The sequence below is a fragment of the Furipterus horrens genome, unplaced genomic scaffold (genome assembly GCF_987537825.1).
Source record: "Furipterus horrens unplaced genomic scaffold, mFurHor1.1.pri manual_scaffold_1, whole genome shotgun sequence".
NCBI classification, from domain to species: domain Eukaryota; kingdom Metazoa; phylum Chordata; class Mammalia; order Chiroptera; family Furipteridae; genus Furipterus; species Furipterus horrens.
In genome coordinates, this window is record NW_028327171.1 from 95,801,747 (window position 1) to 95,816,851 (window position 15,105).

General features: G+C 37.9%; 1 protein-coding gene across 1 annotated transcript in view; it reads right to left on the reverse strand.

The window, feature by feature from the left end:
• Positions 1–283: 283 nt before the first annotated feature.
• The window catches only part of SLC9C1 (solute carrier family 9 member C1), a 132,511-nt gene continuing 117,689 nt past the window's right edge, over positions 284–15,105 (reverse strand). The window contains exons 22-26 of the mRNA XM_090286892.1: positions 14,495–14,668; positions 10,567–10,698; positions 10,249–10,434; positions 2,533–2,659; positions 284–327 (exon numbers count right to left, since the gene is read on the reverse strand). Coding sequence (XP_090143018.1) covers positions 284–327; positions 2,533–2,659; positions 10,249–10,434; positions 10,567–10,698; positions 14,495–14,668 — 663 coding nt within the window. The remainder of the gene's footprint in view (positions 328–2,532; positions 2,660–10,248; positions 10,435–10,566; positions 10,699–14,494; positions 14,669–15,105) is intronic.

A 15,105-nucleotide genomic window follows, 5' to 3' on the forward strand; every position in this document is an offset into this window, starting at 1 on the left:
GTCTAGAAATTATATTATTATTAACTTACCTTTTCATTGAAGCATAATGACGTAAATAGAAATTATGTTACCTAATCAAAAGATATAGATTACTTCCGGCCAAGATGGAGGCCTAGACTGACACGCTCCATCTCCCTCCACAACTAAGAGGACTGCAACTAATGCAAAACCAGAAATAACCAGAAGTTCCAGAAAATAAAGCTACATGGAAGTCCAGCATATGAAGTTATAAACAAGTGGTGCTTATCTGGATGGATAGGAGGGGCGAAACCAGGGTGGAAATTCAAGCTGCGCTGATGGCGGCAGCTACAGGGACGAGCGGCGGGACTATGGTAAGCACAGATGCCCGTATTTAAGGGGAGGCAAGAAGCACCTGGGGAGCACCCCTGGCTGCAGACCAAATCTGTCAGCTTGCGATTCCAAAGCTGGGGAAGGCAGACCTCCATTGCCTTGGACCGTGAGGCCCGGAGGGGGTGGGGATGGAGGAAGAGGCTCAGCGGAGAGTAAACGGCAGGAATCCATATTTGACCCCACCCCCCCACAAAGAGCCACAGTGTGGTGAGAAGGGTCACTCAGTAGTGATGAGTGCATGGAGCTCCGCCCCCGATAGTGTAGGAGGTGTGACAGCCCCGCTCAAGAAGGAAAGGTGAATAAACCTGTCAGGATGGCAGGGATAATGATAAAGATACCAATCACGCAGCTGACCAGACAGCAAATACATGAATTAACTGATGAACAGATAATCTTTCTGAGGCTCAGTTGAGAGCAATAGTTATAAGGCAGCTTACAGAACTAACAGTGGAACTTAATCAAGACAGGGAAGGAATGAAGGCTAGTCCTGCTGAAATGAACAAAAACACATACGAAACAAGTGGTGAGGTAAGGAAAACCAGGGATCAAATCAATATATCGGAACAAAAACTGGACCCAGGGAGAACCACACCAAGGCACATTATAATCAAAATGTCAAAAATTAAAGATAAAGAGAAAATCTTAAAAACAGCAGGAGAGAAGAAGATAATTATGTACAAAGGGGTCTCAATTAGACTATCAGCTGATTTCTCAAAGGATACTCTGCAGGCAAGAAGCGACTGGCAAGAAATATTCAAAGTAATGAAAATAAAAAACCTACAGCTATGATTACTCTATCCAGTGAAACTGTCATTCAGAATAAAAGAGCAGAGAACGTCCTTCCAGGACAAAGTAAAACTGAAGGAGTTCATTAGATCCAAACCACTGTTATATGAGATGTTAAAGGGACTTGTTTAGAAGAAGGAGGATCAAAACTATGAACATTAAAATGAAAACTGTATCACAACCAACAACAGAAGCTAAGGAACTGAAACAAAGGCGAACTAAGTAGGCCATGAGAGTGGAAAAAGAATTATAGATATGGGGAACATACTGGGGGGAGGTTAGTGGGGAGGGGGAAGAGGGGAAGGGAGGGAGATGATGCAGGACATAAGAAGCATGGTAGGAGGGAGTGGAGTAGACAGGAAGAGGTTGAGAAGAACTATATGCACAACAAATGGACATGGACTAAAGTGTGGGGGACTTCTGGAGGGGGGCGTCACTGGGTGGAGGGGAGCAGAGGGAAAAGAAATTGGGACAACTGTAATAGCATAATCAATAAAACATATTTTAAAAAAGATATAAACACTTTTATAGCCTTTGGAATCTTGTGTTGAATTAACTTTATTAAGTTATACTGCTACCGACAAACTAAGAATTTATGTCAGATTCTCTACATTTCTTTTTTGCTTAGTAAGCATTATAATTCTTTTTAAAAATCTCACTAATAAACACTAACTTTCTATTTCTTTAAATATTAGTAGTGTGGAACATTTTTTCTACATCTTGTTTTCAATTTAAGTTTTCTCCTCTGAATTATCTTTTGCTGATCTCTTGATTAGCAATATTTTTTTAAGACTCAGAATTTTAAAATTAATTTCTATATTTCTAAATTTAGAATATTATTTTCCCTTCCATGAAATGATAAATATTGCATTATTTTCACTTATTTCCATAATTTATTTTTTTCTACTATTCAGTTTTTTAATCTATCTGGAACTTATTTTCCAACTTTTAATCAATAGCTCAATAGATGTTATTAAATAATCATTTCTTTATGACTTAATTTTTATCATGAGAAATTTGTATGAGCGTTATACAAATTATAGATATCCATCAGTTCCAATGATTTATACCTCTGTTCTTCAGAGAGTACAACACTATTTTCATTATTACTGCTATATAATACATTTTAATTTGGGGGAAGAGCTACAAATTCTCTCAATCATTTTTTCATATTACTTTTAATAATTACACATGTTTATTCTTATAGATAAAATATAGAATAATTTTTAACTATAACAGATATTCTCAGTCTAATTGCATACTTTAAAAATGAAATATGGCAGTTGAAAGAATTCCTCAATACTCTGATCAGGATGCATATAATTTCCAAATATATACATGGCTATTTTATAAATGAAAAGTAAGTTCTCAATTGTTCAAAGAAATCTAACTCACATACTGATGCTGCTTGACCAGGCATTTTAGATGAAGATACATACTTTCTAGTATTCCATTTGAGGTTGTTTACATCAATTGGAGTCTGAACAATCATAACCTTTGTGAAATCGTCAGTGCCTTGTATCTAAAAGTTGACAGAATATAAGTTAATTTCTAAGTAAATATCATACAATTAAATATTCCTCTGGTAAGCTACTATCCCTGGCCCTTTCTAAACATCTGTGCTGAAAGTTGAAAACATCATGAGATATTGCAAGGTATTTTAAAATACCTGGACATGTTTTTGTGAAAGTCAATGTTCCATACACTTTCATTGATTTTTAAATATTTTCTTCATTTCTCTTACAAGTGAGAAAAATGATCAAGAGTTAATTATCAATAGAGGCTTTTTTCTTTCACATGGCAGAAAGTAGTTTAAAAAACAATGGGTTGTTTGTTTGTTTTTTTGTTTTTTTTTTTTATAGGCAAAAGACCTGAGTAGACACTTCTCCACAGAGGACATACAGGTGGCCAATAGACATATGAAAAGATGTTCAATGTCAGTAATCATCAGAGAAATGCAAACTAAAACCACAATGCGATATCATCTCACACCTGTCAGAATAGCTATCATCAATAAATCAACAAATAACAAGTGTTGGTGAGGATGTGGTGAAAGGGGAACACTTCTGCATTTTTGGTGGGAATGCAGCTTGGTGCAGCCACTATGGAAAACAGTATGGAGTTAACTCAAAAAATTAAAAATGGAACTGCCTTTTGACCCAGTGATTCCACTTCTGGGAATTTATTTAAAGAAACATGAAACACTAATTTGAAAGAATATGTGCACCTCTATGTTCATTGCAGTGTTATTTACAATAGCCAGTAGGAAGCAGCCCAAGTGTGCATCAGTAGATGAGTGGATAAAGCAACTATGGTACATTTATAGATGGAATACTACTCAACCATAAGTAAAAGGAAATTTTTACCCTTTGCAACAGCATGGATGGATCTAAAGAACATTATGCTAAGTGAAATATGCCAGTCAGAGAAAGATAAATACTATGGGATTTCATGTATATGTAGAATCTAATGAACAAACTGAACTAAGAAGCATAAGAGGGACAGACTCATAGAGAGCAGGATGATAGCTATGAAGGTGTTGGGGGATGGTGCGGGGATTGAACAAAAAAGAGAAAGGACTCATGAACACAGACAACAGTGTGGCGGTTGCAGGGGATGGGGGGGTGAGTGGAGGTAGAAGAGAGTATAAGGGGGACAAATGGTAATAAAAAAAATACAATAAAAAATGAACTATAAAAAGAAGAAGAAAAACAATGATGTAAAATTTAGCATAGAAAATATAGTCAATAACATTGTAATAACTATGTATGGTGCCAGGTGGGTACTTGAATTTTTGAGAGGATCACTTGTAATTTATATAGTTGTCTAAACACTATGCTGTACAGCTGAAACTAATATAAAATAACATTAAATGTCAACTGTAATAGAAAAATTACAGGAGTTAAATCTTTCAACTTTGTGTTGGGTTGTTTTCAGTATGCTTTGAATCACATTGGTCCCCAGATACACAGAGAGCAGGGCTTTGTGCCTAGGGAAGTGGATAGAATCAGGCAGGTTTGGGGCTGCCTCAAGATTCTCTTGGTAGATCATCTAAATTTCCAACTAGCACCCATACCAAAATTCTGTTATGTATTCGAGAATTGAGTTTGGGAGCACCATAGTTAAGAATAATGCTTTGTTCCTTTTCACCAGGCATCACATTAGTGCTGGTGATATTCCATTTAGAAAATTTTCCTGGGACCATTTTTTAACTCAAGAGTCATTTTATTTTCACCTCATATTTTTCTTGTGTCACAAATATACCTAGTAAGCACTACTATCACATCTCTAAATATTTAATTGAATGTATTTATATATGTTTCTTTCTACTTGGTTGAGAGCTTTCTTGAGGGCAAGTTGCAAATATTATTTGTCTTGATCATTTTAACATCTAGCACTGTTTTTGTCATATATTAGTTGCTTTAAAAATATATGCTTAGCCCTGGCTGGTGTGGCTCAGTGAATTGAGCACTGGCCTGTGAGCTAAAGGATCACTGATTCGATTCCCCATCAGAGCACATGCCTGGGATACAGGCAGGTTCCCAGTTGGGGGAATGAGAGAGGCAACTGATTGTTTCTTCATACATAGATGTTTCAGTCCCTCTCTTTAATAATATATATATATATATGCCTAATTAAATCGGCTCTATGTTCCACATAACACCCTCACTTCCTCAGGTGGTCCCCCCACCATTGTTCATGTCCGTGGGTCATGTGTATAAGATCTTTGTCTACTCCATTTCCTATACTGTACTTTACATTCCCATGGCTATTCTGTAACTACCTATTTGTACTTCTTAATTCCCTCACCTTTTCTCCTATTTCCCCATAACCCGCCTCTCATCTGGCAACCATCAAAATGCGCTCTGTATCCCTGATTCTGTCTCTGTTCTTCTTGTTTGCTTAGATTTTTTTAAAGAATCATTTGTTAATAGATATGTATTTATTGCCATTTTGTCTTTTATGGTTTTGATCTTACCCTTTTTCTTAAGTCCCTTTACATTTCAAATAATAATGGTTTGGTGATGATAAACTCCTATAGTTCTTTCTTATCTGGGAAGCTCTTCATCTGCCTTTTGATTCTAAATGATATCTTCGCTGGGTTCCTGCTTTTCATGACTTTGAATATTTCTTGCCAGTCCCTTCTAGCCTGCAAAGTATCTTTTGAGAAATCAGCTGACAGTCTTATGGGAACTCCCCAGTAGGTAACTAATTTCTTTTTTCTTGTGGCTTTTAAGATTCTATTTTTGTCTTTAACCTTTGGCATTTTAATTATTTGATGTGTCTTGGAGTGGGTTTCTTTGTATCCATCTCATTTGGGACTCTCTGTGCTTCCTGGACTTGCATATCTATTTCTTTCACCAAATTAGGGAAATTTTCTTTCATTATTTTTTCAAATAGATTTCTAATATCTTGCTCTTCTTCTTCTCCTTCTAGCACCCCTATGATGTGAATGTTGGAATGTTTGAAGTTATCCCATAGACTGCTTACACAATCCTCATTTTTTTTTTTTTTTGGACTATTTATAAATAAATTTGTGATCTTTGACATGCATTCAATCATTTAACATTTATTTATTAACTAGGCACTCTTCTAGGCCACAGTGTTCTAGTGGTCAGTAAACAAAATCTATCCTCATGGACCTTCTTGTATAGTGGGGGAGGCAGACATAAATCAAATATTCCATCAAAGAAATTTAAAGTTGCAGCTATTATAAGTGTTAAGAAGAAGTACATGCTATACTACGGAAGTAAAACATTACAGAGGGGATAAGAGTGTGGGTGGGAGTGGCCTGATGACAGATAATAGTATCTTCCACTAAGTGGTGGTGAAGATATGTAGAAGTGGATGGATTTTAGAGATGTTTAGGAGGTAGAACTGGGTGATGGATTGGGTATGAGGAATGAGGGAGGGGAAGGTGCCATTGGACACCACTAGCTTTTTGGCTTATGTAACTGGGGGGATTGTAGTATCATTCACTGAGATAGAGAACATTGTCAGATGACCACGTTTGGTGGGACATGCTTTGTTTGTTAATTTTTTTAAATTGTGGCATCAGTGTTCAAGGTTAATTTCTTTTTTTTTTTTTCAGATTTAATGTGTTTTATTGATTAAAATATTACATTTGTGCCAGTTTCCCTTCCCTCTGCTCCCCTCCACCCAGTGGCCCCCCTCCCTCCAGTTGTCCCCCCCTTTTAGATTATGTCCATTAGTTGTGCATACAGTTCCTCCCAACCTCTCTCCGTCTATTCTATTCCCTCCTACCTTGATCCCCAATTCCTATATCATCTCCCTCCCTTTCCCCATTCCCCCTCCCTGTTGACCTCCCCCCAATATGCTTCCCGTACCCACAGTTCCTTTTCCACTCTCGTTGCCTATTTAGTTTGCCTTTGTTTCATCTCCCTAGCTTCTGTTTTTTTTAAACCAGTCCCTTTAACATCTCATATAACAGTGGTTTGGATCTAATGAACTCTTTCAGTTTTATTTTGTCCTGGAAACACTTTCTCTGTCCTTCTATTCTGAATGACAATTTCGCTGGGTAGAGTATTCGTGGTTGTAGGTTTTGGATTTTCATTACTTTGAATATTTCTTGCCAGTCTCTTCTTGCCTGTAGGGTTTCCCTTGAGAAGTCAGCTGATAGTCTAATTGGGACCCCTTTGTACATAATTCTTTTCTTCTCTCTTGCTGCTTTTAAGATTCTCTCTTTATCTTTAATTTTTGACATTTTGATTATAATGTGTCTTGGAGTGGTTCTCCCTGGGTCCAGTCTCTTGGGAACTCTCCTTGCTTCCTGGACCTGCAAGTCTATTCCCTTCCCCAAGTCTGGGAAGTTCTCCTTTATTATATTTTCACTCAATTTTTCAAGTTCTAGTTCATCTTCCTCATTCTCTGGCAAACCAATGATTCTTATGTTGGGCCTTTTATAGCTGTCCCAGAGGTTTCTGATCCTCTCATTGTTGCTTCCCATTTCCTCTCGCTGCATTGGTTGACTGCTTGTTCCTTCTCCATATTCCAGTTTGTTGAAATGAACTCTGGATTTTATTTCCTTTCCTTCTGTCTCGTATGCGGTTTTGTTCCTTTCGTTATGAAAGTTTTTCGCTTCTTTCATATCTTTTTCCTGCTCTTTTGTGAATTCTGTAAGCCACCTGATAACAATGGCCCAGAACTGAGCCTCTGACAGGTTTCTTATCTGTTCATCTGTCAGGTTCTCTATCTGCTGTCTGGTGAGCTGGGCCACCAGGATTTCTATAGTTGCCTGCCTCATTTTAACAGATGCGTTTTGTTTTCTTGGGCCGGCTGTCGGGGGCAGTGCCTGTGTACGCGTCACAAATCAGCGACCGGCCGGCGCCTGCCTGTCCGCGACCTATTTCGCAGCCCTGTGGTGCTTTCTTTGGGGGCGGGGGTCCAAGATGGATTCACACAGTTATTCCGCTAGGAGACCGGGATCCGTCCTCCCGCCCCCCTGGGCCTCACTGTTCAAGGCGATGCGGCAGCTGCTCTCGCCAGCGCCGGTGTCGCGCACGGGCAAGGGCTTGGCCGCAGCTGGGATTCCTCGCGGGGGTCGCGCACCGCCAGGGGCTTGACGGATCCGGGGTTCCTCGCCGCCCCGCCACTCCAGGTGCGACTGCAAACAGCACTGCCCTCTTTAACTCTTACCTGCCCAAATGGCACCGCTGGTTTATAACTTCATATGTTGGACTTCCGTGTAGTTTTATTTTCTGGAATTTCTAGTTATCCTTTGTTTTGAAGTAGTTGTATTCCTCTTTAGTTGTAGAGGGAGACCTAGCGTGTCCGTCTAAGCCTCCATCTTGGCCGGAAGTCACAATCCTCATTTTTTAAAATTCTTTTTTCTTCTTCTTGTTCTGATTCATTATTTTTTGCTTTCTTATGTTCCAAATTATTGATTTGATTCCAAGCTTTATTCACTCTACTGTCATTTTTATGTAAATTATTCTTTATTTCAATTAGCATAGCCTTCATTTCTGACTATATCTTTTTCATGCTGTTGAGGTCATTAGTAAGTTTCTTGAGCATTCATATAACCAGTGTTTTGAATTCTGTATCTGATAGATTGCTTATCTCCAATTTTGGAGAGTTTAGCTCTTTATCTGGAGTTTTGATCTGTTCTTTAATTCAGTTCATGTTCCTTTGTCTTCTTGTTTTGGCAGCCTCTCTGTGTTTGTTTCTATGTATTAAGTAGAGCTGCTGTGGCTCCCTGTCTTGGTAGCATAGTCTTATGTAGGAGGTGTCCTATAGGGTCCTGTGGCACAGACTCTCCTATCCCCCAAGTTAGGTACTCAGTGTGTGCCCTTCATGTGAGTTGAGTACACCATCCTCTTGTAGTTGAGCCTTGATTGCTGTTGGCAGTTCAGTGGGAAGGATTTACCCAGGCCAGTATGTGACTACTGACCACTAAATTCTGCCCTCCATTGAGCAACAGCTGTGCAGGGGCAGGCTGATGGTGCTCTGATGTGATCTATAGCTGTCCACTGGGTGTATAGGCCCTGGGGTTTCCCAGGTGGTGCCAACCAAGGTCAGCCCAACCTGTGTTCTGCCTAGGGCTACCCTACATGAGCTATAAAGTAATCTGAGATGGTTGCTACTTGTGCTGGGCTTAGAGATTTGCAGGTGAAGCCAAGCTGTCTGTTGCTAGTACCAGATCTGGAACCACTTAGCAAGAGGTATGGGAGCTGGAGGCTCAGTGAGGTCAGCTGTTGCTTGTTTTAAGGATTTAAGAATTGTGAAGCATGAGCCAAGACCAGCCATTCATATGGAAAAGCCACTTAGCAGCTTGGGTGGGCCAATAAGTTGGGTGGTACAGAGTCTCAGGGGATCTTCAGAGTGGGGAAAATGGTGTTAGCCAGGTTGTTGGAGTCTCATATATGGCACTGGCCTGACAGTTCTGTTGTTCTTTGGGGATAGGGCTCAGAAAAGGGCCAATGGCCTCTGCCCACCTTTCCTTCTAGGAGAATACTGTCCTCCAGCTCCTGCCTTGATGAAAGACACTTCAGTTCCTCCCTGAATGTCACTGGTGTCTTTCCAGCTGCTGCTCCAGTGCTGTAGCTCAGAGGGAGTGAGTCTGAGTAAGTCTGTGTGTGGGTTCTTTAAAGGGAACTGCTTGGGACTCCAGAAGTTTCTTCCACTGACTCAATCCCCACTGGTTTTTACAGACAAAGGTTATGTGGACTTATCTTCTTGACATGGGAACCCTAGGCTGGGGGGCCTGGTGTGGGACTGGGACTCCTCTCTCCTAATATATTCCTCCTGAATTTTTATCCATCACATGTAGATGTGGATCCAACACGTTTCATCTCTGTGCCCCTCCTACCAGTCCGGATGGATGTGGTTTCTTTAATTCTGTAGTTGTCAGACTTCCATTCAATTCCATTTCTGATAATTCTGAATGACAGTTGTTCTATATTTAGTTGTAATTTTGATGTGGTTGTGTGAGGAGGTCAGCCGAATATGCCTACACCACCGTGACCCAAAGTCTGTCTGTTTACTTTCTGTACCTGTATTTTATTTGTCTGTTGATTCCTTGTGACATATGCATCTTTTTCTACTCTGATACACACACACACACACACACACACACACACACACGAGTCTTCTTTCCTTCTTCATATGGCACAGCTTCTCATATTGATTGGAAGAAAACTTGACAGCTTAAATATGAGATGTTCTTTACTTTTACATTTATTTTCAGAGTAGCTGGGGAAATAGTACTGGTACTTAATTCAACACAGACCTGGTAGATCCTTTCTACAGTGTAATTAATACAGTCCAGAGAGTGTGATCCTTTTACATTGTGTGAATGAACTTAATAGGCCCTCTTTGCTGTTTAAAACTAAACAAAATTTAATAATGGCCAAAATATACAGCTTGACTGGCCTCCTTGACATTGAACAGTAATAGCTTGGTATTTTGGCAACCCACTGCCAAAGCAATCAGTGAACTTGGGGTGTGCGTGTGTGTGCACATGTGTGTGTTTATGGGTGGTGTGGGAAAGAGAGAGCATAGGAAGGTGGAAAAGTGACAATTTTTCTAACATGAATACATTGTTGGATATATGGCATGCTGACCTGAAGACACAAATCAGTATTTCTTTACCTGATGACATGTTATAGGAATTAAGAAAGGTGCCTTATAAGATTTTTGTAAATGACAATCTTCTACAGCTCCATGTATGAGGATGACATATATTACACTTTCATCATAGATATCACTCTTGGTGCTCTTTGGTATATCTTTTACATAAACATTACAGAGCTTTAATTGCATCTTGTAGGTCCAATCCTGTATGAAAAACACACTTTCAGAGTCCACTATTTCTTTATAAAGTTTAAATCCCTAAGTAGTTAATTTCTAACAATACTTTAATGCAATTCCACTCAGAGAGAAGGACACATTTACATAAACACCTCTTACCTCATAAGATAAATGTTCTCTGATTTTTTTGGCAGTAATAGAAAGTCCAAGTTTTAGCCACATTTTATATTCAATGTGAGAACAGCATTGTTCAAAAGCTTCATACAAGTGATTTTTGGGAATAAAACATGTCTGGAAAAAGCAGGATATAAATTTAATATTTTATTCTGTGCACCTGTGGTTTAAGAAAATAAGATTTACTCATTCATATGTAAATTGAAGCTAAGAATTTAAATTATGTAAGATTCATGTAATTGCCTGGAAACCTAATAAAATGTTTATATTAGTAAATATTTGTGTGATTATGTTATATGCTCAGTATTAAAAGTCTACATGATCCAATGAGAGGTTTGTTATTATTCTTACAGAATCTGACAAAAAATCATTTAAACTTTTAAACTAAAGATGTAAATATTCCTATAAATACATTACTGGAAGGGAACAAACATTTTAGGCAACAATAAAATGCTGATGATAATAACAAAAATAGATGATTGGCTATTAGGAATAAGATGTTTTGAATGGACAAGACATTGTATGTTGTTTTTTTATTTATCTTGTGTAAGTATCTATGAGTGAGATTGCTGGGTAGATGGTGTGTGTTTAACTTTATAAGAAACTGCCAAACTGTTTTTAGAAGAGGTTGTAACATTTTACACTCTTAACCAGCCATGATGTATGGGACTTTCAGTTGGCTCCACATCCTCGCCAATACATGGTATTTAGGCATTTTATTTTCAGGCAGTCTAGTAGGTGTGTAGTGATATTCTCATCATATTTTTAATTTGCATTTTTCTGAGAGCTAATGATATTGAGCATGATCTTCATGTGTTTATTGGTCACTTGTACATTCCTTTGTGAAATGTCTGTTCAGATCCTTTGTACAATATTTAATTTGTTAACTTGTATTATTACTTCTGAATTGTAAGAATTCTTTAAAGGTCTCTTCGTCAAATCCTTTTTTAGATAAAGATATTGTGAAAAGCAGCTAACCCCTCCACCTCCAGTCAGTGGCTTGCCTTTTTCATATTCTTCATGGTGTCATTTTAAAGAGTAGATTTTAATTTTAGTAACATTCAGTTATCAATATTTTCTTTTGTGGTAATGATTTTTGTGTCCTGGATAAGAAATCTTTGCCTGTTTCAAGATTTCCTATGCTTTTTTTTTTGACTTTTTTATAGTTCCAGTTATTATGTTTAAGTCTATAGTCATTCTCAATTAATTTCTGTATGTAGTATGTCATTGCTTCTGCAGAGGTAGTTAGTGTTCTTAGGATTAGTTGTTTAAAATGCCATTTTTTGTCAAAAATCAATTGACTATATGTATGTAGACTTTTGAATTCTCTCCCCTGTTTTATTGATATATATTATCTTCACCTTAAGCCAATACCACTCAGTCTTGATTATTAAATATTTATAATAAGCCTTTGAATCAGATAGTATAGACCACCTAACATTATTTTTTTAAAATCAAATTTGTTTTATCTATTCTTGGTCCTTTGTATTTCCATATATATTTTACAAGCAGCTTGTACATTTCTATAAGATTTCATTGAGATTGCATTAAATCTCTAGGTCAATTTGGGAAGAATGAACATCAATAAATTATGGGTTGTCCAATCCATGAAGATGTTCTACCTCTTTCCTTAGAGCTTCTATAAATTCTCTAGAAAATATTTCATAGTTTTCATTGTAGAGGGCTTGCACATATTTGTTAACTTTATTTCTATCCATTTATTTAGTACAACAGGGCTAGAAAAATAAACTGACATCAAAATTATAGAGAAAACACTAAAATTGTCTCTGTAGGTGACATATCTACATTCCAAAAATGCTAAAGAATCTACCAAAATTACCTCTAATTTATAGCGAATTAACTTTTTTCCTTTGTTCTTTTTATATTTTAAATTATATTTTATTGATTATGACATTACAGTTGTCCTGATTTTCCCCCTTTGCTCTGCCTCCACCCAGTACCCCCTACTCCCCCAGACAATTCCCCCACCATTGTTCACGTCCATGGGTCATGTGTGTATGCTCTTTGGCTACTCCATTTCCTGTGATGTACTTTACACCCCCACGGCTACTCTGTAACTACCTATTTGTACTTCTTAATCCCCACACCTCTTCACCCATTCTCCCACATACCCATCTCAACTGGCAACCATCAAAATGTTCTCCATATCCATGGTTCTGTCTCTGTTCTTCTTGTTTGCTTAATTTGTTTTTCAGATTCAATTGTTGACAGATATGTATTTATTGCCATTTTATTGCTCATAGTTTTGATCTTCTTCTCCTTAAATAATTCCCTTTAACATTTCATATAATAATGGTTTGGTGATGATGAACTCTTTTAGTTTGTTCTTGTCTGGGAATCTCTTTATCTGCCCTTCAATGCTAAATATCTTTGCTGGGTAGAGCAATATTGGCTGCAGGTTCCTGCTTTTCATGACTTTGAATATTTCTTGTCAGTCCCTTCTAGTCTGCAAAATTTCTTTTGAGAAATCAGCTGACAGTCTTATGGGAACTCCTCTGTAGGTAACTAACTTCTTTTCTCTTGCTGCTTTTAAGATTCTCTATCTTTAGCCCTTGGCACTTTAATTATGATATGTCTCGGAGTGGGCCTCTGAATCCATCTTGTTTGGGACTCTCTGTGCTTCCTGAACTTGCATGTCTATTTCCTTCACCAAATTAGAAATTTTTCTTTCATTATTTTTTCGAATAGATTTCCAATTTCTGGCTCTTTTTCTTCTCCTTCTGGCACCTTTTTGATGCGAATGTTAGAATGCTTGAAGTTGTCCCATAGGTTGCTTACACTATCCTTGTTTTTTTGGATTCTTTTTCCTTCTTGTTGTTCTGATTGGGTGTTTTCTGTTTCCTTTTGTTCCAAATCATTGATTTGACTTTCAGTTTCATTCACTATACTGTTGTTTCCCTGTAAACTGTTTTTTATTTCAGTTAGTGTATCCTTTGTTTCTGACTGGATCTTTTTTATACTATTGAAGTTCTTACTAAGTTCCTTGAGCATCCATATAACTAGTGTTTTGAACTCTGTATCTGATAGATTGCTTATCTCCATTTTAGGAAAGTTTAGCTCTTTACCTGGAGTTTTGATCTGTTCTTCCATTTGGGCCATGTTTCTTTGTTTTCTCATTTTGGCAGCCTCCCTGTGTTTCTTTCTATGTATTAGGGAGAGGTGCTTGGACTCTGTGTCTTGGTAGTTTGGCCTAATGTAGTAGGTGTTCTATAGGGTCCAGTGCCACAGCCTGCCCTATCATCCAAGCTGGGTACTCAAGGTGTGCCTTTCTTGTGAACTGTGTACACCCTCCTCTTGTAGTTGAGCCTTGGTTGCTATTGGTAGATCAATGGGAGAGATTTATTCAGTTCAGTCAGCTATAAGGATTGGCTATGACTACAGACCACCAACCTTCTACCTCCATGGAGGATCAGCTGTGCAGGGGCAGGGTGGTGGTGCTCTGATGTGGTCTGTAGCTCTCCACTGAGTGTGCTGGCCCTGGGGTTTCCTTGGTGGTGCTGGCCAAGATCAACCCCCACTTGTGTTTTGCCATAGGCCACCCGGATTCAGCTATAAATCAATCTGAGATGTCTGCTACTTGTTCCTTTTGCCTTGTTTTATTCTCCAAATTATTGATAGTTAACACAACCTGCCTAATTTCCCCATGAGTGACCTCATATGACCACTGTTCAGATTAAATCCTTCTTTCAATATGGTAGGTTAACTTTTGCACGGCATTTTATCAGGACACTATACTGGGTAAGTAAAATCTGTTAAGTTCCTTTACCATCCTTATTTTTAAAAATAATTTCTACTAGATTGTAAGCATGTACTAAGTACAAAAATAACCTTAAACTTGATACTAGATATTTAACAAGATACAATGGTAAGACATAAAGTGATGTTTTCTGACCTCCACTACAGTTTTGCAGGTGGCAGAATATTTCATGGGTTCATTAGTTAAACAGTTTAGCTCTCCTATTATTTCCCCACTGATCACATAGTCTTTAGAAGTTATCTGATGATCTTTTTCCTGGGCCTCAGAGAGTATCTGGTCAGTTACCAAACCTTGTTTTGATCTTTGAAGCTGTTCAGAAACAAACAGAGAGAGAGAGAGAGAGAGAGAGAGAGAGAGAGAGAGAGAGAGAGAGAGAGAGAGGGAGGGAGGGAGAGAGAGGGAGGGAGAGAGAGAAAGATGTGTGCTAGTTAATTTACCAAAACTATCTAATTTTTCTTTTGGTTTTAACAATATGTACATATTATTTTGAGAATACTTATTACTTGTATCTTTCTGAACATATTTATTAAATTAGTAATGACTTAGAAACAAAACATTCTTAAATACTTTGATCTTTCTGATACCTCTGGCTCAGCCAACATGTACCTTCCTTAAATGACTAAATGCCCAAATCAGAGAAACACAAGATGAATAACAATTGATATTATAATTTTCCATCTTAAAGATTATTTATTTATTTATTTGTTTGTTTATGTTATCTATTGGGAAATGTGAATTAAAAGGTA